This window comes from Colossoma macropomum, unplaced genomic scaffold (genome assembly GCF_904425465.1).
Source record: "Colossoma macropomum unplaced genomic scaffold, Colossoma_macropomum, whole genome shotgun sequence".
Classification (NCBI taxonomy): Eukaryota; Metazoa; Chordata; class Actinopteri; order Characiformes; family Serrasalmidae; genus Colossoma; species Colossoma macropomum.
In genome coordinates, this window is record NW_023494827.1 from 149,607 (window position 1) to 170,000 (window position 20,394).

Consider the following 20,394-nt stretch of genomic DNA (forward strand, 5'->3'; position numbering starts at 1 on the left):
AACTGGACAAAGAATAAGTGTTCAGCTCAAATCTGGGCAACGTTAAGGTTTAATAACCTTTGAATGCGGCTCAGTAAAGTCAGACTCTGTTAGAGTGATGATAAAACAGCTTAATCTCACGGCTTCTTAGCACGACTGACAGCTTCCTTTTCACTCTGATCTGAAAATGTGATAGCTGTTTATTTATGCACGTCTCTCTCTCTCTCTCTCTCTCTCTCTCTTTCTCTTTCTCTCTCTCTCGCTCTCCCTCTCTGTCTATCTCTTGCTCTCCCTCTCTCTCTCTCTTTCTCTCATGTAAACGGATCTGTGCGGATGCAACCCGGTATTGATTTTTCTTCCTCAAGCCGCATGTTATGAGAAGATGTGCTCTTCCTTTCCTTGCTCCTTAGAGAGAGAGAGAGAGAGAGAAAAGAGAGTGTGAGAGAGGAAGGGGATAGTAAAAAAGGTGAAGAAGGAAGATACACACACATATATATATATATATATATATATATATATGTACAGAGAGAGAGAGTGAGAGAAGATAAAGAAGATATAAAGAGTAAAGAGGGTGAATGATAAAGAGAGAGATAAGAGAAGTGAAAGACAGTAGAGAGAGAAGGGAGAGAAAGGAGCGAAAAGGGAAAAAGAAAAGGGAGACAAGACAGAGAACAAAGAAAGAATGAAAGAGAATGGAGAGACGAAGAGAAAAAGGGAGTGAGAGAGAGAGAGACTAGTAGAGAGGGAAAAGGGAAAGAGAAAGTGAGAGAGAAGAAAGAAGGAAAGGTGGAGAGAGAGAGAAGCGCTAAAGGGAGAGAGATAAATAAAGATAGGAGACAGAGAGAGAAATCGAAAGGAAAGAGAAAGAACAAAGTGAGAGAAGGAAGAAAGGAGAGAGACATAGTAGAGTGAGAGAGAAGGGAGGGACTGATAGAGAGAGAGAGAGAGAAGAAAGAAGGAGAAAGGGAACAAAGGAGAGGGAAAAAACAACAGAAAGAAGGAAGAAAGAGAGAACAGGGAGAGAGAGGAAGAAAGAAGGGGAGTGAAAGAGAGAGAAAAGAAAGAAGTAGAAAGAGAACAAAGAGAAGCGAGAGAGAAAAGACAACAGAAAGAAGGAAGAGAGAAAGAGGGACAGATAAAGAGAGATAGGAGAGAGAGGGAGAGAGAGAGCACTAGATCTGTGCTGTGGTGTCTGAAGAAGGGTAAGTTTTGTGGTTGCTCCTCTTTGGGTTCTGTTACTGTATACTAGCCTGTTTTCTATTTTAAGTTGCATTGTAAGTTACTTAATATAGCTCAGTAAAGCTCTGAGTGTCAGTGAAGACAAAGACTGCTTCAACTGTGCCATCAAGAGGCTACAAATACAGTAGCAATGATAAATACAGGAGAATTCATAACCTAATAAGGACCTTCCGATAGCAAAGCAGTGGGTTTTGTTTGTTTGTTTGTTTACGACACTTAAAGAATATTTGTTCTTTCCCAAAAGTGACACTACAAAGAAGTACATGTACAAAACACAATAGTACGTCATCATAATGGGTCTATAAGTCTATAATAATCATGGTGGTAATGATCTCTCCCTCTCCCTCTCCCTCTCTCTCTCTCTCTCTCTCTCTCTCTCTCTCTCTCTCTGGGTCTCTCTCTCTCTCTCTCTCTCTCTCTCTCTCTCTCTCTCTCTCTCTCTCTGGGTATCTCTCTGGGTCTCTCTCTCTCTCTGTCTCTCTCTGGAAGGCGTGCAGGAGCAGGTTAATGATCATTGTCAGAGCGACGCAGTGGCCATTGGCTGCTGTAGTAGCCGCTCTGATAAGGAAGGAGTGAGACGCTGGACTGAAGCAGACTTTGTCCAGGAGGGTGGAATGAGCTCACTGACTGTACCTGCCTGTCTGTGTGTCTGTCATTTCTACAGCTGTGTGATGAGTGAACTGGACTGTAAGGGACTCGGGTCGTACGATCGTTTTCAGAGTGACCTGCGCTGCTCCAGAAGCTAGACTCCTCTCTGCTCATGAGTGGACAGTAGAAAGTCCAGTGGAAGCCCTCTTACCTGCTCTATAAACTCCTCTCAGGTGAGTCAGAGTGTTTTTTATTTATTTATTTTGCTGGAAAAGTGCTGCAATGAATGTACTCGATTCATGTACAGTCGTATGCACACATTGTCAAATGACATGTTTTGATGATTATCTAAGTGAAAATAAGTATTATTTGGTGAATTTAAAAAAAATGTGAGGGGGAAAAAAGTTCCCTCCTGTGCAAAAGTTATGGCACATTTAAGATGTTATGTTTTATTTTTTTCATATATGGTAAATTTAGAGAAAAAAAAAAGAAATTGTGCACTAAAATTTATTTTCGCTTAGAAAAAATATATAAAATAAAATAGTAGAATGTATAATAACAGACCCTAATAAATAGCTATTTAGTCATTATTGAGTAGTTCTTAAAATGATTACATAATTCTTACATATACATTAATACATGTAACATTTGGACCATAAATGCTTTATTGGCAAGAATTGTAATTATCAACTGTTGCCAAAGCAAGAACTAAAATATCTAATATTAATAGTGATAATATTGGGGAAGAAAACTTTAAAATATGTTATTAATAAAAGCTTAATAAAAAATAAAATGTATTATTTAATAGTTATATTAGTAACATTTTTACTATTTAGCAATTGTGCTCAAACTGCATGTGAAATAAGGAAAGAAGTAGGTAGTTATATTCTTGGACCTTGTGATGTATAAATGGCTAACAATACATAATTCATCATTATTACATGGTGGCTATATATAGTAATATTACTAATGATTATGTTGCTATAATTCAAAATAATCATTCATTATTTGCATTCACTAAGTAAGTTCTGAATCATTCAAATGGTGCATTTATTAAGGCATATCTAACCATTTTAATTACAGAATTGTTAGATTTTACTATAATCTGTCAATTATTATTTTATGTTATAACAGTTCTATAATTATTAACAGTGATTTACAAGGTGTTGGATAATAATTAAGTTGCTGTTTATTAGAGTCTGTTATTATGAAGTGCTATATATCCTATCCAACTGAAAATGATGTGTGCTTGTGAATCAAGTACATTCAGTGCATTATAATGGGATTATAAAGCAGCATAACATGCCAATCAAAACATTTTCCCACTTCTCTTCTTCCTGTTTGGTCCAGCTTAGAGCCTTGGCCAACTGTAGTTATTGTTAACCAACATTCTTCCTGAAAACAATGATCTGTTTCTTATTTTACATTGTTTTAATAAGCATTCACGTTATTGATATCAGTCAATGTAACAAAATAAAAGTCAAAATGTCATTGAGGCTGATAGCCATGAACCTGAGTGTGTGTTTGAAGTGTGTCATGTAGCTAGCATGCCGTTAGGTGCATTTCAAAGGCCTCCGACTGGCTTGCAAGTCATAAAACACGAAACAGGGGCAATAATATGAGCTAATCATTCCTCCAAGGAGCTTTAAAAACCTGATCTTAATCTCGCTCTGCACGAGTTAGACAAAGGTAAAGTGGGGTGGGGGTGGTTGTTGCTTTTGATTGGGCTGTTTTGGTTCCTTATTCTGATCAAATTATTCCTAGATTTGTTTTGCTTCTTAGAGACAAAGCTAATTTAGATAAGCAGTAATAGAGGCTTGCGTACTGATTAATATACTCCCCAGAAACTGCTGTGGAACCTGAGACTTAGCTTGTAGCGTTTTTCGACGAATGAACCCTTGTAGGACTGTTCATGTGTTTATATCTCTTATGATATACATGTGGCAGTACAATCTTATTAAAATATCAATAATACACCCTTTAAAGATTATATGTACCAAATATGGTAGTATACATATATATAAAATTACACTTATATATTTGCAATGGCCTAGCAACATCTTAGTAACCACTTGGGATATTGTGGAACAGCAACAGCCTAGCAATACCTTAGCAACCACCTAGGATACCATAGCATTGGCCTAGCAACATTTTAGTAACCACCTGGGATATCATAGCAATGGCCTAGCAACATCTTAGTAAAAACTTGGGATACTATAGAACAGCAACAGCCTAGCAACATCATAGCAACCACATAGGATGCCATAGCATTGGCCTAGCAACACCTTAGCAACCATGTAGGATGCATAGCATTGGCCTAGCAACGCCTTAGCAACCTCCTAGGATGCCATAGCATTGGCCTAGCAATGCCTTAGCAACCACGTAGGATGCCATAGCACTGGCCTAGCAACACCTTAGCAACCACCTAGGATGCCATAGCATTGGCCTAGCAACACCTTATCAAACACCTAGGTTGCCATAGTATTGGCCTAGAAACACCTAAGCAACCATGTAGGATGCCATAGCATTGGCCTAGTAATACCTTAACAACCACATAGGATGCATAGCATTGGCCTAGTAACACCTTAACAACCACCTGGGATATCATAGCAATGGCTTAGCAACACCTTAGCATCCACCTGGGATACCACAGCAATGGCCTAGCAACGCCTTAGCAACCCCCTGGGATGCCATAGCATTGGCCTAGCAACATCTTAGTAAAAACTTGGGATACCATAGCAATGACATAGCAACACCTTAGCAACCACCTAGGATACCATAGCATTGCTTAGGAAAATCTTAGCAACCACCTAGGATGCCATAGCATTGACCTACTTACACCTTAGCAACCACTTGGGATACCATAACAACAGCATAGCAACCTCATAGCAACACTATGATAACTACTTGGATTTAATTATCAAAAAACAATCAACAGTGTTCTGCAAGTGCTTTACCTTTTGAATCGTTATCAACACAATGTTGATGTTCTGTTCTAGAAAAATCTTGAAGGGGTTTAGAACCTTTACAGTATAATCGATGTCTTTTAGCCCTTAAAAAGATGCTTCACACTTGCAAAAAAGGTCCAACCATCCTTTGAAAGATTCTTTTGGGGAACCAAAAGTGGTTCTTCTATGGCATCACTATAGAGAACCCTTTTAATGCCTTTATTTTCACTCAGACCTGGCCTGCCAGTTGCTACGCCCTCAGCTTCAGATGTTTGAGATGTTCGGAGTCATCCTGTTGGCATTCAGCCATTTGGTTTGTTATTAAAATGACGTCAGAGTGCTTTGAAGCCTCTTGGACACTCCAGTCCAGCCCCATCTAATTACACTGTGCACGGGTTATTGACAAAAGGCTTTTGTTTGACATTCTTTGTTACTGAGGGTTTTATGAGCCTCTGTCTAATCTAGGGAATGTTCAATGTCCAGGAGTGAAGGCAAATAGGATCACATGCGTGTCATTTCTGTCAACATAGCAGAAAAATAAGTTGATGATTGTATAATTACAAAAGATACGTAGGTTATAATCGGGGCTAATTCAGGTCAAATGTTGTCCCAGATTGTGTTTTGTAAAGTGATCTACTTTATACAGACTACAGGACTGATGGAGCTCCATCAATCCACTGCTCCACAGCTCAATGCTGGGGGCTTTATACCCCTCTAGCCCACCCCATTCTATTGGTCGGTGCTTTTCTATGGAGATGGAGAGCTGTGTGCATGCAATTGAACACTGTCAACAATGGGTGCACCACCAAATCCACCTCCCAAGATATTTCCCCCTTTTTTTAATTCAGACTGCTTTTATCTAACCTTGCCACTTAAGAAATCCAATAAAGAGAGCTGGATTATAGCTCAGTAATCAGATTTCTCAGTGCATGTGAACTCTTACTCTGATTTCTTTCGGTTTTCTCAATCTGTGCATGTGATAAAAAAAGACACCGACACTGGAAATAAGTGAGCAGCATTGCCATGAGACACAGCGAGTCTGTGTTGAGCTGCTAGCGAGCAATGAGGAGTGCAAGGGTGAACAATTCACACTTGTCCACAAAGACGGCCGTGCTGAGATTAAACAGCACAACTGCAGCTTTCTTCATAACAAGCAACGCTGTGTAACTAACACAAATCAACATATAGCTCTACTTTTGCATATATGATAATAGGAGATGTTAATGGACATTCAGATTATTTTGTTTTGAGAAATGGAAATTGATTTTTTAAAAATGTATCCACCTGAATTCCCACTCCAAATGGAGAATGACCCACTTACATAACAGAAATGACTTGTCAGATGAGGAGAACCACAAGCTATCACGGTTCCTACCCAGCTGTCTGGATATTTTGCCTCAGTTTGTTGCATTTCTTCTGGCTGAAAGGGTAAAAACTTGTCTCTAGCATCTATTTTGTGCTGAAAAAAGACAGAATCGATATAATTGGTTGTATTTCTTAGCCTATAGCTCAGTGGCTAGGCTAGCAGTCAGGATTAGTTGACACCACAGGGATTCCTCAGTGGTTGTATATCACATTTGCCAGCACTGTAGTGAGAGAATAATGATGAATGACAACCATATAACATTATGAATTCCATCATACCAGTGAGGCTGAGGGATGCAATGCTGAGCTACAGAATGCTGCTGTAATGTGACAAACATATTAGAGTTTTAGGTCCGAACGCCCCTTTAAATATTAGTATATAGATAATGTAGCTCTACAGCTGCTTTCACTGCGGGTGGGTCAGGGAGATATTTGCAGCACCCCCTGCTGATTTGGAGGATACATAATTAATGTAGCATTTGGACTCCTGCTGGTCAAGGATGCCGAAGCTACCTGCTGACACAAGATTGACCTAAGCAGAAACACATACAGCACACTGGTATACCCGCTAGCTTTATACTGTAAATAAGTATCATTATTTACTATCAGACTTTACTGTATGTTTGTATACAGCCTGCATCCCTGCAGTAGGAGCATATCAGCTATTATGGGCTTCTTAGCATGAATTTGGCATCATATTTGTGCTTTTGCATACAGTGTTGTTGAATTTTGGGTCGTTTCTCCGTAGAGTTTCTCATGGTGCCCTTGTAGGCTCCTCAAAGTTAATTCACCCCTGAAGTGCTTTGCGTCTTGGTGGCTTCACGTTGTAGCATGTGAGTTTTACTGGAAGGCGGGGTCACTGTTCGGGAGATTTCAGTGAAGCTGTGGGTTCCAGCAGGGACCACCATGGAAGCGAAGCTGAAGGAGCTGCGGCAGAAACTGGAGAAGCAATGCCAGGTCAACCAGGAGCTGCAGAACCACAACCAGGACCTGGGTAAGGAAGGCGGGGAAAAGGGAAAGAAAATATATGTTATGCTGTCCAGAAAGCTGGAGAGTTGCGTACTGAATTGCTCTTTCTTTAGCATCTATCTAGCTCATATGTAGTGCTGTGAGCTTATGTGCACAGACACAAAGAAAATGGGAATTTGATTGTTTCTTGGTGCCATTTATTATGATTCTGTAATATGCAATACTGAGAAAAAGTCAGAGACCATCCTTCATTTATTTAATTCCCAGTCAAAACAGTTCTTTAGGACTGTAGTTCAAAAAATGATTAAAAGCTACAGAGAAAGTGGGCCTCCTAACAACCCTCTGGAAGACCTGGTAGACACCAAAACTGCCCCCCATCAGATAAACAGCACTTAAAGCTTTCATCTTTGAGAGGGAGGAGAAAATCAAACTGCTTCAGATCTGAAAACATCCACAGGTGTTTCAGTCCATCCTTCCACTGTGAGAAGACGACTCAGCGCTGTGGGTCTGAACGGATGTGTAGCTGTCAAGAAGAACCTCACTGAGAAAAGGAGACGGACACATCAAACAAAGAAGCTGAACAATGGACTGACCACCCCAGAGTCCAGACCTCAACATCACTGAATGTGTTTGGATTACTTCAGAAAATGATCAACCACTTCTAAGACTGAACTTTGGCGTGTGGACGCACTAACCACTAAAACATCTGATTGGCTTCTGCTCAATTTTCTGTTAAATGTATTTTTTCCTTTTTTCTGATGCTGAAAAATGAACAACTTATATTTAATAGCAGTTTTAACTGGAAATTAAATAAATACAGGGTGGTCTTTGACTTTCGCACATTGCTGTATACATTTAAACATCTAATGCATTCATTTATTACAAGGTGTGTGATTGCTATGCTAATAAATGCTTCTTCTTCTGCATCTTCAGAGAAGAGGTTGAAGGAGAAGGAGAGGCTGCTGGAGGAACTGCAGAGTCGTCTGGATGAGCTGGGTGTGTATTTGTGTGCATTTGTGTTTGAGCAGGAAGTGAATATTGTCTTTGCTGAATTCACAGTGGATAAGTGGTTAAAGGATAAAAGGGTCATTTTCTGGTTTCTCTGGTTTATCTCTGCTAAGCTGCGTAAGAAGGAGCAACAACAGTGTCTATAAAGCTTAATTTAGACACGCTTACTTCATCATGACTTTGCTGAACTGGATCGTGGTTGTGGGTAAAGAGTAGATGGGCCCCCATTTCCCTTTCCTGTTCTCATTGACTTTCCTTCCAACCTCCAAAACCGCAGTGAGCTAATCAGCTAGCCATGCAAACTTTGTAATTGTCTTTGAAAAGTCTTTGAGAAGTCTGAGCATAATGCAGGTAATTCTTATAAATAATTGCTTTATCTGGTTATAAGCCTTGCTTTAGAACTGTGGTGCGTTGCTTTGTTTTTAGTTGGTACTGTCTGTGTAGTCTTTAGCTTCCTAGCAAGCTAGCAGCCTTGAATTACAGGTGGAAAAGTTTGCCATGTAATTTCGGGCAAGTTGTGAGGCTGAAGTCAACACTTATGTTTAAGGGGTCAACTGAAAATCTAGCAATGAAACGCCCCTCAAGATGGCCCTGGGGATTCTGAGGGTCAAGTGGACGTGGGCATGAGCATGGACAAAAAGTTTTCGGTAACACTTTCTATGAATGTCATGTTTGTAAGCATCTATAAACACATTCATAACATGTTATAATGCCTTCATACGGCATTATAAACATGATTATAAACATTTATAAAAATGAATTACACTGGATTACACTTTATAGCCATGTTTATTATACATTATGAATTGTTAATATAATGCATTATAAGTAGTGTTGATAACGTTATACTGTCAGTGCCAAAGAAGTCAGTCCCAGCTTGGAGAGCGTAAAGTAAAGACAAATACCAAGCTAACGGTGGTGTACATTGACCTTCCCACACTGGGTAAAACACTGATGGCAGCTCTAGTTTAAATTCTGACATTTGAAGCCTGTAATGTGCTTTATTGTGAATGTTTTAGTGTTTCAGTAAATCCTTCAGTAAATACTTCAACTTGAAGCCTCACTCTGAACACTGGAGGAGGCTTTAGTACAGTACGCTTCACTTTACTTAGAGCGGACAAATACAACTTATGAGCTCTTATAATTTGTTATGAATAGTACTTATAATGTATTATGTAAACAATTCATAATGTATAAGAAGCATGGCTATAACGTATAATGCCTTTTTATAAATATTTATAGCCATGTTTATAATGCCTTATGAATGCATTATAACATGTTATGAATGTGTTTATAGATGCTTACAAAGGTGACATTCATAGAAAGTGTTACCAAGTTTTCTGGACTGGGCTTACATCTGCATCATACATGCTTAGACCCCGTTTACACCTGGTCATTTAATGTCATTTGTATCTGGATTGTAGTCTGATGAGAAGTCCATGCTGGTGTAAGCTGGAAGTTTCTTTCAAATGTGGCTTGCAGAGATGCACCGATACCACTTTTTCCTTTCTGATACTGATACCTGATCTTTTAGTATCGGCTACAGGGTGGACCAACAACTTAATTTAGTAATTACTATTGTCATATATTCATGTTTAACAACTGAACAGTATACAGATAAACTTGGGTTGTTTTTTCTGGCTTGGTTGCTGAGTGATACACTGAGGTGCACCGCAGATGGGGCTAGTGGACGCACAGGCCTGGGTAGCAAACTGCTATGCTAAAGGCTAAATTGAGGCTAAAGCTATCATTACGCTGTGAGTCCAGCAGTTCCTTCCACTCTGTCAGTAACATTAACTCAGACTGTAAGTGACCACACAGCGGCAGACAAGTGATCACTGAAAGAAGCAGCTCAGCTGTTCCGGTAAGCGGCTCCGTTAGTGTGTTTTTCACACCAAATGCTGCCGTTAAAGATTCTGCCATGAGCGTTTTTACAGCTGCTTGTCATCCTACATCACTGTTGTTAAGTTCTGTCTACTGGCCATTGCGTCGTGGTGTCAGTCATAGTTATTGGTATCGCCATCACCGATACTGCGTTTAAGTGCCAGTATTGGCAATATGGTATCGGTGCAACACTAGTGGCTTGGGGAAACAGATGCATTTGAACTTGTATAACATTTGGCTAAAATGTGCCTCAGACCACCTCCCGAATTGGTTTGAGTGATCGGATTTAAATCTGTTTTAAATGCGTCTTGGGTCCATTTACACCTGCATTTTATGTGGATATTCTCCTGATTCTTAAGACACATGAAATGACCAGCGGTAAACGGGCCTTTCAAGATGGTGGCAGGGATTCCAGTGTGGAGCAGAAGTCTTGAAGTGTCTTTCTTTTCCAGGAATCAAATGCAGAGAAAGCCGATGGTTTCTGAGTACGACACTCAGCCCACATTTCTCCAGGGATTCTATCTCTGTAGTTAGCTAATGCACATTACATTGAGACCGGTTTACTGACTGAACAGACTGACCACCTCATAAACCTTGTCTTGTGCGGATCATCTAATTTTGCTTAAATTTGCAGAAATGCTTGTTAAATAAGACTAGATAAAAACAGATAGTTTAACAATGTACTGATGTTCTGAAGTGTAGGCAGAAATACTTTCCTACCATGCCTGTCATTTATTGGATGTAAATTGGACTGTAGGCCAAGGATTGGACACTTATTTAGTCTTGCTGACTTTAAGCATATTAACAATAACAATACACATCTACAGGTATGTATATTTTACATGCTTTTCAGTATGTTACAGAATTTACTGAATGCTGCCTTTGTCCTTTCCCTTTGAGGCTGTTTACTGACTATGTGCATGTTTTATCAGGGGGTCAGTCTCCAAGGGAAAGCAATGACGGTGTTCAGGAGGTACGGCAGAGCAGGACAGCAGTCATGGCTCTGGAGCCGATCCCAGAGGACCTGGACATCCAAGCCACCAAAGTCAAAAAGACTGCCAGGTGAATACCTGCCTCCAGACCCAAAACTCTTTAAAACAGAAATCCCAAGGTCAGTCCACAAGTGCAGATTAGGCTACACACTCAGTGTGTTGGAATGGAGCAGCAAGTTGAGCTGGTTGGGGATCCATGAGGACTGTCTGAGAAACCACTACTCCAAAGAAATGTTGCCTTGAAAAAAGGTGCCACAGCAATATGTGAACAATGACAGCACGCAGCCATGAAACTGTTGCTATGGCGATGTTGTGGATGATTGTCAGTGGAATAAGTGTGTGATTATCAGAGGAGGGCTTTTTTGTTTGGTGCTTGGTGCATCTGGACTTTGAAAATGAGACTTATGGTGTGTCCAGAAAACTCAACATCTGGTTCATTTCACCATAGTTGACAGCAAAAGTTGGGAAAAACTCAATGGAACATTTCGCTGACCACTGCGGTAAACTAATGTTGCCACTAGTGGTGGTGGAGTTTTTCTGCTCCAGTAAAGTCAATGTCCCACTTTATATTGACCATCTACTGTCACAATGTAAACATAGTACTAGGGTCAGTAAATGGGACCCACAGTTCAATTACTCACTTTTGTAACTACAACTACACATTTGTTTCATAGTAGATACTGAATCATTTGTAGTAGTTACTGAATAATTCTTAGTAGATACTGTAGTTAGTACTCTACTGTACTCTACTGTAGTCAAAACATAACAATTGTATGTATGTTTGTGTTGTAGTGAGAGAGCTCAGATCATAAAGGCGATGGGGAGAAATGACTTCCTGAGTCGTTTGGATGAAGAACAGATCAGCATGATGGTGGAGCTGCTGACCTCTCTGGACCGTTGCCCCGGCGACGAGATCATCAAAGAGGGCACGGAGGGCGACAGCATGTACATTGTTGCAGGTTTGCCTGTGTCTGTATCTGTTTGTGGATTTGAGAGAAAGAGAGTGACAAATGTTGCATATTGCCTGTCCATCAATGGGCCACAGAACCACAACTGACCAGATATTATTTGGATGGTTGAACTGCAAAGAATCATTTTCAGCACAGTGGTGTTCCTCACATGGTAGTGTGTGTGTGGTGCTGGTACAAGTGTATCAAATACAGCTGTGGTGCTGGAGTTTTTACACACATCAGTGGCTGGTTGAGAGTGAACCACCACCTAAAAATGTGTAGTCAAGAGCAGCTCTGTGGTCAGCTCCACACCAGCGGGGGAGGGGTTTCTGATTAAGTGGCCAATGATTATCTGTGTTTTCATGCATGTGTAGGGTATAAGACGTCCTACTGTATGTGTAAACTGTATTGGATGATAAGTAATCCCTCTCTTCATTACAGCCGGTGAGCTCAAAGTTACTCAGTCAGGGCGTGACCTGCGGACTTTGACCTCTGGGGATGTGTTCGGGGAGCTGGCCATCCTGTACAACTGTAAACGGACTGCGTCGGTCAAAGGTCAGTTCCTAGCTTGGTACTAGGACAACCCCTTGCAGTTGACCTTAACACAGCAATCACCTCTATGCATGTGGCTTTTGCCCACAGTCTTGAAGTTGAATGTATAAAAAAGCAGCGCCACATACACCTCGCTGGACCAGGTGACCTTCTTCCATTGCTCCACGGTCCAGTCCTGAAGCTTGCATGGCCATTATATGTGCTATCAGGGGTTAGCATGGGAACTCTGACTGGTCTATGCAGCTACATACACAGCAGGGTGTGATGCGCTGTGTGTTGTGACCCATTCCTCCCGTGACCATCATTAAAAATATCTATGACTTGTGCATAGTAGCCCTTCTGTTAGTTCAGACCAAACGGCATGGCAATCATTGTCCACTTCCTTCAAAGAGTCTTAGGTGCTCAGCACTTCATGGTCGCCCATTCATGGTGTGTCCCTCCTTGGACCACTGTCAGTAGGTTCTCGGTACTGTTGACCGGGAACACCCCACAAGCCTTGCCGTTGTGGAGATGATTCGACCCAGTTGTCTGGCCATGACGATCTGGCCTTTGTCAAAGTCTCTCAGGTCTTCACGCCTGCCCATTTATCCTACATCCAACACGTCAACAACAAGAACTGACCTTCACATGCACTGTTGTTATTTGCTTTATCTGTGTGTGGTCCTAATGTTTTGGCTCAGCGGTGCATGTTTCTATTTAGTACCACACACATTTCTATCTATATCTATCTGTCTATCTGTCTATCTATACAGCGGTCACAGCTGTCAGGTTATGGTGCATTGAGAGACAAACATACAGAAGCATCATGACCAGCAAATCCAAGAAGAAGCGGGAACAGCTGATGGGCTTCTTAAAGACGTGAGAGCTCTTCTTTTACTTCAGTTTATATTTGACCAAGGTGCTGACGTTCCTCTCCTATGTTAATGTAAATTCTCTGATTTTTAATGACCTGAAGTAGCATAATTGGATACAAGACTGTATTGTTGTAACTGAATTTAACCTCAGTGTAATAGCCGAAGTTTATTTAACTTATTTTGGATCTGTTTTACTCTGATACGTAATGGGCTGGAAAGAATGTGCATTGATGTTTTCAGGTGTTACACTGTGTAAACGTATGCAGGGTTTGTATAATGGTCAGTTTGCTTAAGGCTGTCTGTCTTTCCCAGTGCTCGCACTCTAAAAGCCCTGAATGAAGAGCAGCTCTCTAATATCATTGACTCTATGGAAGAGGTTTGTACCAACCAGCTCTATCACTCTCTCACACATCTTTTCTGGTTTCCCAGCTGGACCGCCCTAAATTCATAAAAAATGACAGTGTGTTAGCATATAGCTGTCATCTTTGGTCATTTTTCAGTTTTCGACATAATTTGAAAATACCTGTTGCTCTTTACATTGTGTGAAAATTTCATTAAATTATGAATGAACACATGTACAATTAAGCAGTGATAAAAAAGTGTTAGATAAATCTTTTAATTCGGATTATTCAGTAATACTTTATGAAAACAGGCCCCTATGAATAGGAACTTATTATTGTCTAATAATTTGTTAGTGATTGTTCAGAATTATGTTATTGTTACTTGTGCATTATTAATTGCTACCATTTTAATTAATGACCAGGGTGCCCAAACTTTTGCACATGACTGTATGGATTAATAAATGGTACTATTTGAATGATTAACCTTTTAATTGGTGACATACAGATGATCAATTACTATTTGTAGAATTGTAGAAACTTAATCTTTAATTCTAGTATAAACACTCATAAATTATATAGCTCAACATATTAACCATTTACTTAGTTGAATAAAATTAATGTGATGCAAAACTGAATATTCTAAATGAGAAACATCTTCTGTTTTAGGTTATTCAGTAATACTTACTGAAAAAAGGCCCCTGTAAATAGCAACTTAATCACTGTACAATAATTTGTTTGGGATAATTGTTTTATAAATGATTATAGTTATAATTATATTACATATAATTATTTTATTATTATTTGTGCAAGTGCTATCATGCAATTAATGACTTAAGACATACATAATAACGTTGCAACTTTCTTTTAAATGAGGGGTCCAATGATTATAAATGTTAAAAAAGGTATACATAACTACTAATAATGATTAACTAATAATTAAGAATGTATCATATTGATTTTATTCCATTAACTAAATGGATAATATTTCAAGTTATATAATTAAAGATTAGGTTTCTATGACTCTGGTAATCAGTTAATTTTTTGTCACTAATTAAAAGGTTAATAATTCAAATGGTAGCATTTATTAATTTATTCAGACGTGTGCAAACATTTAGGTGTGCCTGGTCAAATGTCAAATGAAAACCTTGTATCTCCATTTTGGACATTTTTCAGTTTTTGACATAATTTGAAAATGCCTGTTACCCTTTACAATGTGTGTAAATTTCATGATGAATGGACTAAAAGAAATGACCAAAAATGACTTGGAAAAAAGTCTGGCTCCACTGACTCACATTAAAAGTAAAGTAAGTATTTTCCTTCTCCTGTAAAGTTACCATTTTGGAGATGGTCCGACAACAACAATTAATGTGTTTTACTTTATATTATATATATATATATATATATATATATATATATATATATATATATATATATTACTAATTAAATTCATGCTTAAGGTTTCATGAAGGTCATTAATGGATATGTATCTAGTCTAGGACCACATATGAAAGAGGCTCAGGTCTGAGAAAGATCTAAACCCTGAAGAAAAGTCACACTGACCATTCCTGCAGCCTGCTAACGTGAACGTAGCAAGACTGTTTTAAGATTATGAAAAATACATATACAATCAGGTGTGTTCTTACTTTTGACTGACACTGTACATTCAGTTCAGGTTCATATTTAGACTTTGAGTCAAAAAGAGTGACCACTCTACCCTGGACTCGCCATCACCGAGCTTTATAAACATGAGTCATGGATGAGTTTGACTGTTTGATTGACCCATGCATTGCCCACTTGTAGGTAAGGTTTCAGGACAATGAGGTGATCGTGCGAGAAGGTGCTGAGGGAGACACGTTTTACATCATCCTCAAAGGAGAGGTGAGGGGGGGCGGGTTGTTTGAGTGTGACACCTCTTCGTTGTTGCCAAAAGATCTTATAAACATTATTGTTGATCTACTGTCGTTTTTATATAGTGTAATAAAAAAGGTTGACATAAGATTATTGAAATCATTTCCCTTGAATTCTCCCTGCTCAGGTCCTGGTAACAAAGAAAGTAAGCGGGCAGCAGAAAGTCATCCGTAAAATGGGCCAAGGGGAACACTTTGGAGAGCTTGCCCTCATACGGTAAAATGCAGTTTTCATTTCCATGTGCAGTTAAGTTTAGTTTCAGTTTGTAAGAATTAATTCATAGCTTAGCTTATATACTAAGTATGACTTAGCATTTTTATTTGATATATATATATATATATATATATATATTTCTGTTTAACTACTTAGCGGGTGGCGTTTTTCCTGATGTGGAATGTTGCTTGTGTGACACAACCATAACCATAACACTTATTCTTCTTTTTTGCTAAATAATTTTAAATTAAAATATTACTTTTTTTTTACACATCTCTGCTACAATTGAAAATATAAAATGTTTGGCTCCCACTATTTGTAAACAATTCAGCTGAAAGCAACTGTGAAAATGTTACAACTTGCCCCATAAGTGGGATTAACTGTAATAGGCTGAGGGGCTAGTTGTGATACTCACTATAAAAGTCAATCAATGCACAATTAATTCAAATTCTATGTTTTTTGAACCAAAACAAGCTTTCTAACCTAAATATTCTCTCATTCTTTGCTTTGAGCGGCTTAGAACACTGTATTAAAACTACCTCCACCATGTGGAGGCTGTACTTTAGCCTGGCTTTCTCTGACTGTGAATTAATTTTAAGCTAGTTAACAACAAGCTAAAGTAAAATCAGAATTCATATATATATATATATATATATATAACGATCACTGCTGTCGGAAGAAAACCTTGTATCTCCATTTTTGTCAGTTTTTGACATTATTTGAAAATGCCTGTCCTTTACATTATGTATAAATTTCATGATGAAAGGACTAAAAAAAATGACCCAAAATGACTTGGTAAAAAGTCTGGTTCCATTGACTTACATTAAAAGTAAAGTAGGTTTTTTTCCTTCTCCTGTAAAGTTCTCATTTTGGAAGTTTTCTTCCAATCAATGCACAATTTATTCACAGTTCTTTTTTCATTTTTGACCACAATAAAATTGACAAAAAATGTTTGATTTGCATTTTGTCTATGGTATATTTTTTAATGAATCTATGAATAAAATGTTCTTAAACTGTGTTGAATTTATATCAGGTATATAGACATCTCTCATTCTTTGCTTTGAGCGGCTTAGTTAGAACACTGTATTAAAACTACCTCCGCCATGTGGAGGCTGTACTTCAGCCTGGCTTCCTCTGACTGTGAGTTGATTAGAAACTCAACAATCAGCATTTTCAAACAGGGACAAGATGACATTACTTCTTGGTACAGATTAGAAATAGCCTGTATACGATGGGTCAGTGAGCTGATTGGGATTAGAGCTACATGCCGAAAGACTCTGAAACACTCGTGCTTGTTTTGCAGTGCGATTTTGAGGACGGCTACCTGCACGGCTGTGGGTGAAGTCACCTGCTTCTCCATTGATAAAGAGTGAGTCTCAGTCAGTCTCTTTCAGATCAGCTTAGAAATCCTACATCTCTGAACTGCTTTATTATAATGTGGTTCAAACATTTCAGGCTCTGTGTTGGTTAAATGTTCTGGTTTCATTACAGGGTTTTTGAGGAGACCATTCCAATAGAAAGTCTGGAACTACATGATGAGTATGATGCTTTTACACTCACTTTCTGTTAACTGTGGTGCTCATTTCTTGGTCAATACTATTATTGCTCAGTATTTATCCTTGTCAAGGTTAAGGAGAAATAACTGGATCACAGCTGTTGATTTTGGACTTTTCTGTTTTGAGCAGTTCGGAGCTGGAGAACACCGACACTTCAGAGAAAGAGAGGTAAGATACACAACAAATAGAAGATGAACAGATGTGTTTTTTTGCAATATTACAGAAACATAGAGCCTGCCCAATATATCGCTTAGTTGATAATATCAGCTGATATTGAAGACATTGTATTTTAATTCAATTAAATTAGCAGTTTAGTTTCATTGAAACCAGCAAAAATATTGTCAGTAACATGACAGTAATTACTGAGTTTTCGGTTGTGCCATCACTGAGATTAGAACTTAGAGTCCCATATGAGACTAACTGTGAAATGTAAATATAAAATTATATCAGCCAATATTATCAGTTATTGGAATTTGTAGCCCCTTAAAATTGGTATCGGCTGAAAAATATTGACTGTAGTGTTCTTCTCTGATTGTCCACTCCAGGCTAGAGTCTTCTCTAAAGCAGCTGAAGGATCTGATCCCCGTCCTATACCAGGAGGGCCGTTACCAAGGCGAACCCGTCACCCTTGGCCTGGGGGGCTTTGGACGAGTGGAACTGGTACTGTTGGATGCTGTGATGCTAAACTGACACCCAAATGTTTTCCTGATGCTTGACCTGCCCACAACCACTCACCTTCCACATTAAACCGATAAACTGAAATTTTTTCCAGACTTAAAGTCCAGTCAGGGCTTTTTGACCTTGTTTGATTTGCAGGTAACCACACTGCATCATGGGAAGTACTTTGCCATGAAGAAGGTCAGCAAGAAGCTCATAGTGGAGAAGCGTCAGGGACCGCATGTCATATTTGAGAAGAGAATTCTTCAGGACATTGAGAGTGACTTCATTGTCCGGTGAGTTTTTTTTCTGGCCAGCTGACCTTTGATCTTTCGCTTCCCGCTTCTGACCTCAGTCTGATCCGTCTCTCCTCCTTTAGGCTCCACGCAGCCTTCAAAGACACACGCTACATCTACATGGTCATGGAGTTCTGCTCTGGGGGAGAAATCTGGACCAAGCTGAAAGAAGTGTAAGTTCTGGCTATGTCTGTGCAGCTTTAAAGGCAGACTCAGTGATGATACACTATATGGACAAAAGTATGTGGACACCTGACCATCACAAATGTGGAATCCCCCCCCTCGCGGCTATAACAGTCTCCACTCTTACGTGAAGGCTTTCCACAAGATTTTAGAATCTGTCTGTAGGAATTTGTGCCCATTCAGTCAAACGAGCATTTCTGAAGACAAGTACTGATGGGCTTGCAGTCAACCTTGCATTTCATCTCAAAGGTGTTCAGTGGGGTTGAGGTCAGCGCTCTGTGCAGGCCACTGGAGTTCCTCCACACCAGACTCTTCAAACCATGTCTTTATGGAGCTCACTTTGTTTACACGGTCCGGTCATGCTGGAACAGGAAAGGGTCTTCCCCAAACTGTTCCCCCAAAGTTGGAAGCATATAATTGTCTGAAATGTCTTTGTTTTTATACTGTAGCACTAGCATTACCCTTCACTGCGACTAAGAGGCCCAAACCCTGACAAACAGCCCCGGACCATTATCCCTCCTCCACCAAACTGTACTTTTGGAACTATGTAAATAAATTAATGTTCTACAGGGAAGAAGATATATATATATATATATATATATATATATATATATAATCTACTGATTTTAGTGCACAATTTCTATTTATTTGCTTTAACGTATTGGAAAAACACATAAACATAAAACTTTTGCCAAGACCACATTTATTTTTTTCCAGTATGTTAATTTCAGCACATAAACAATAATTGTGCATTAAAATGTGCAAAAGTGTGTTCTCTATAGAGGATATTAACTTATTTTCACTTAGAAAATCAATGTCATTTGACCAGGGCTGCCCAAACTTTTGCATACAACCGTAACTGTTCTGTGTGTGTTACAGAGGCCGTTTTGATGAGAATATTGCTGTGTTTGTAGCAGCATGTGTGGTCGAGGCCTATTCGTATCTCCACAAGAAAAACATCATGTACAGAGACCTGAAGCCAGAGAACCTCATGCTGGACTCTAAGGGATATGTCAAACTGGTAATTAACTGTCATTAAACTGTCATTTGACTGTCATTAAAAACTTTATTATAATTTTAATATTATTTTACGTTACCATTTCTGCCATCTCTTTATCCCTTAGAAGTTTCTGTTTTTGTTGCTGAGCTTTAAAGGGCCCAAATCATGAAATATTGGATTTCCTCACTTTTTTTGCAATGAAAGAGTTTGAAGTGGTAGGAGAGAGCAGGGCACAACCTAACACATATTGGATTTCGTGAAATAATTAAAATATATTTAAGTTAGAATAATCAGGTTTTTCTACAAGCAACATACACATCTCTGCTACAAATGAACACTTGTACTTTGTTTCTAGCTCCTACTGTTCATGTACAATTCCACCCAAAAGGACGGGAAGTGCAGTGTTACAGTTTAGCCCATGGGCGGGTTCACTGTAGCAGACAGATGGTCAGTTAGTCTGATGAATCAGTGCAAACACAATTAATTCTATATCATTTCATATTGTAAGAAACAAATATATTTTCCAACCAAACTGCATTATGTATTATCTGTCTATTAAACAGACAGACAGCTCAACTGTTAGATACACACACATCAAATTATACATAAAAACTGCCATGAGACTGTGTGTCAAACACTGACACATTTATTTTTCGTCCAGTGAAGGACAGTAATAAAAAACATCACACATCAGTAAAATATGCCACATTGTTTCTGAATAACTACGGCTTTACCATCTGTTAATGTCAATTTCATTAATATACTTATTTAAATACTAACACCTGAAAGATACCAATAAAAGTAGAAGAAAGTCCCTGTTTTCAGATGTTTTCTGTCTTTAATGTTACAGTCTGTGTAAACATATAAAACAAAAAGACTAACTTTACTTTATTTGTCTTTGTTTACTGAAAG

The 20,394-nt window shown here is 38.9% G+C and overlaps 1 protein-coding gene across 4 annotated transcripts in view; it reads left to right on the forward strand.

The window, feature by feature from the left end:
* Positions 1-1,069: 1,069 nt before the first annotated feature.
* prkg3 (protein kinase cGMP-dependent 3) overlaps positions 1,070-20,394 on the forward strand; it is a 25,820-nt gene continuing 6,495 nt past the window's right edge. The window contains exons 1-18 of one of the 4 annotated variants that reach the window (XM_036560419.1): positions 1,070-1,181; positions 1,708-2,039; positions 6,868-7,113; positions 8,022-8,084; positions 10,913-11,042; positions 11,765-11,931; positions 12,364-12,477; positions 13,227-13,332; positions 13,641-13,704; positions 15,470-15,547; positions 15,705-15,793; positions 17,094-17,159; positions 17,282-17,329; positions 17,476-17,514; positions 17,892-18,006; positions 18,163-18,299; positions 18,383-18,472; positions 19,362-19,503. In XM_036560419.1, coding sequence (XP_036416312.1) covers positions 7,026-7,113; positions 8,022-8,084; positions 10,913-11,042; positions 11,765-11,931; positions 12,364-12,477; positions 13,227-13,332; positions 13,641-13,704; positions 15,470-15,547; positions 15,705-15,793; positions 17,094-17,159; positions 17,282-17,329; positions 17,476-17,514; positions 17,892-18,006; positions 18,163-18,299; positions 18,383-18,472; positions 19,362-19,503 — 1,536 coding nt within the window. In that variant the 5' untranslated portion in view covers positions 1,070-1,181; positions 1,708-2,039; positions 6,868-7,025. The remainder of the gene's footprint in view (positions 1,182-1,707; positions 2,040-6,867; positions 7,114-8,021; positions 8,085-10,912; positions 11,043-11,764; positions 11,932-12,363; positions 12,478-13,226; positions 13,333-13,640; positions 13,705-15,469; positions 15,548-15,704; positions 15,794-17,093; positions 17,160-17,281; positions 17,330-17,475; positions 17,515-17,891; positions 18,007-18,162; positions 18,300-18,382; positions 18,473-19,361; positions 19,504-20,394) is intronic. The other 3 variants (XM_036560417.1, XM_036560420.1, XM_036560421.1) reach the window with 3 other exon arrangements.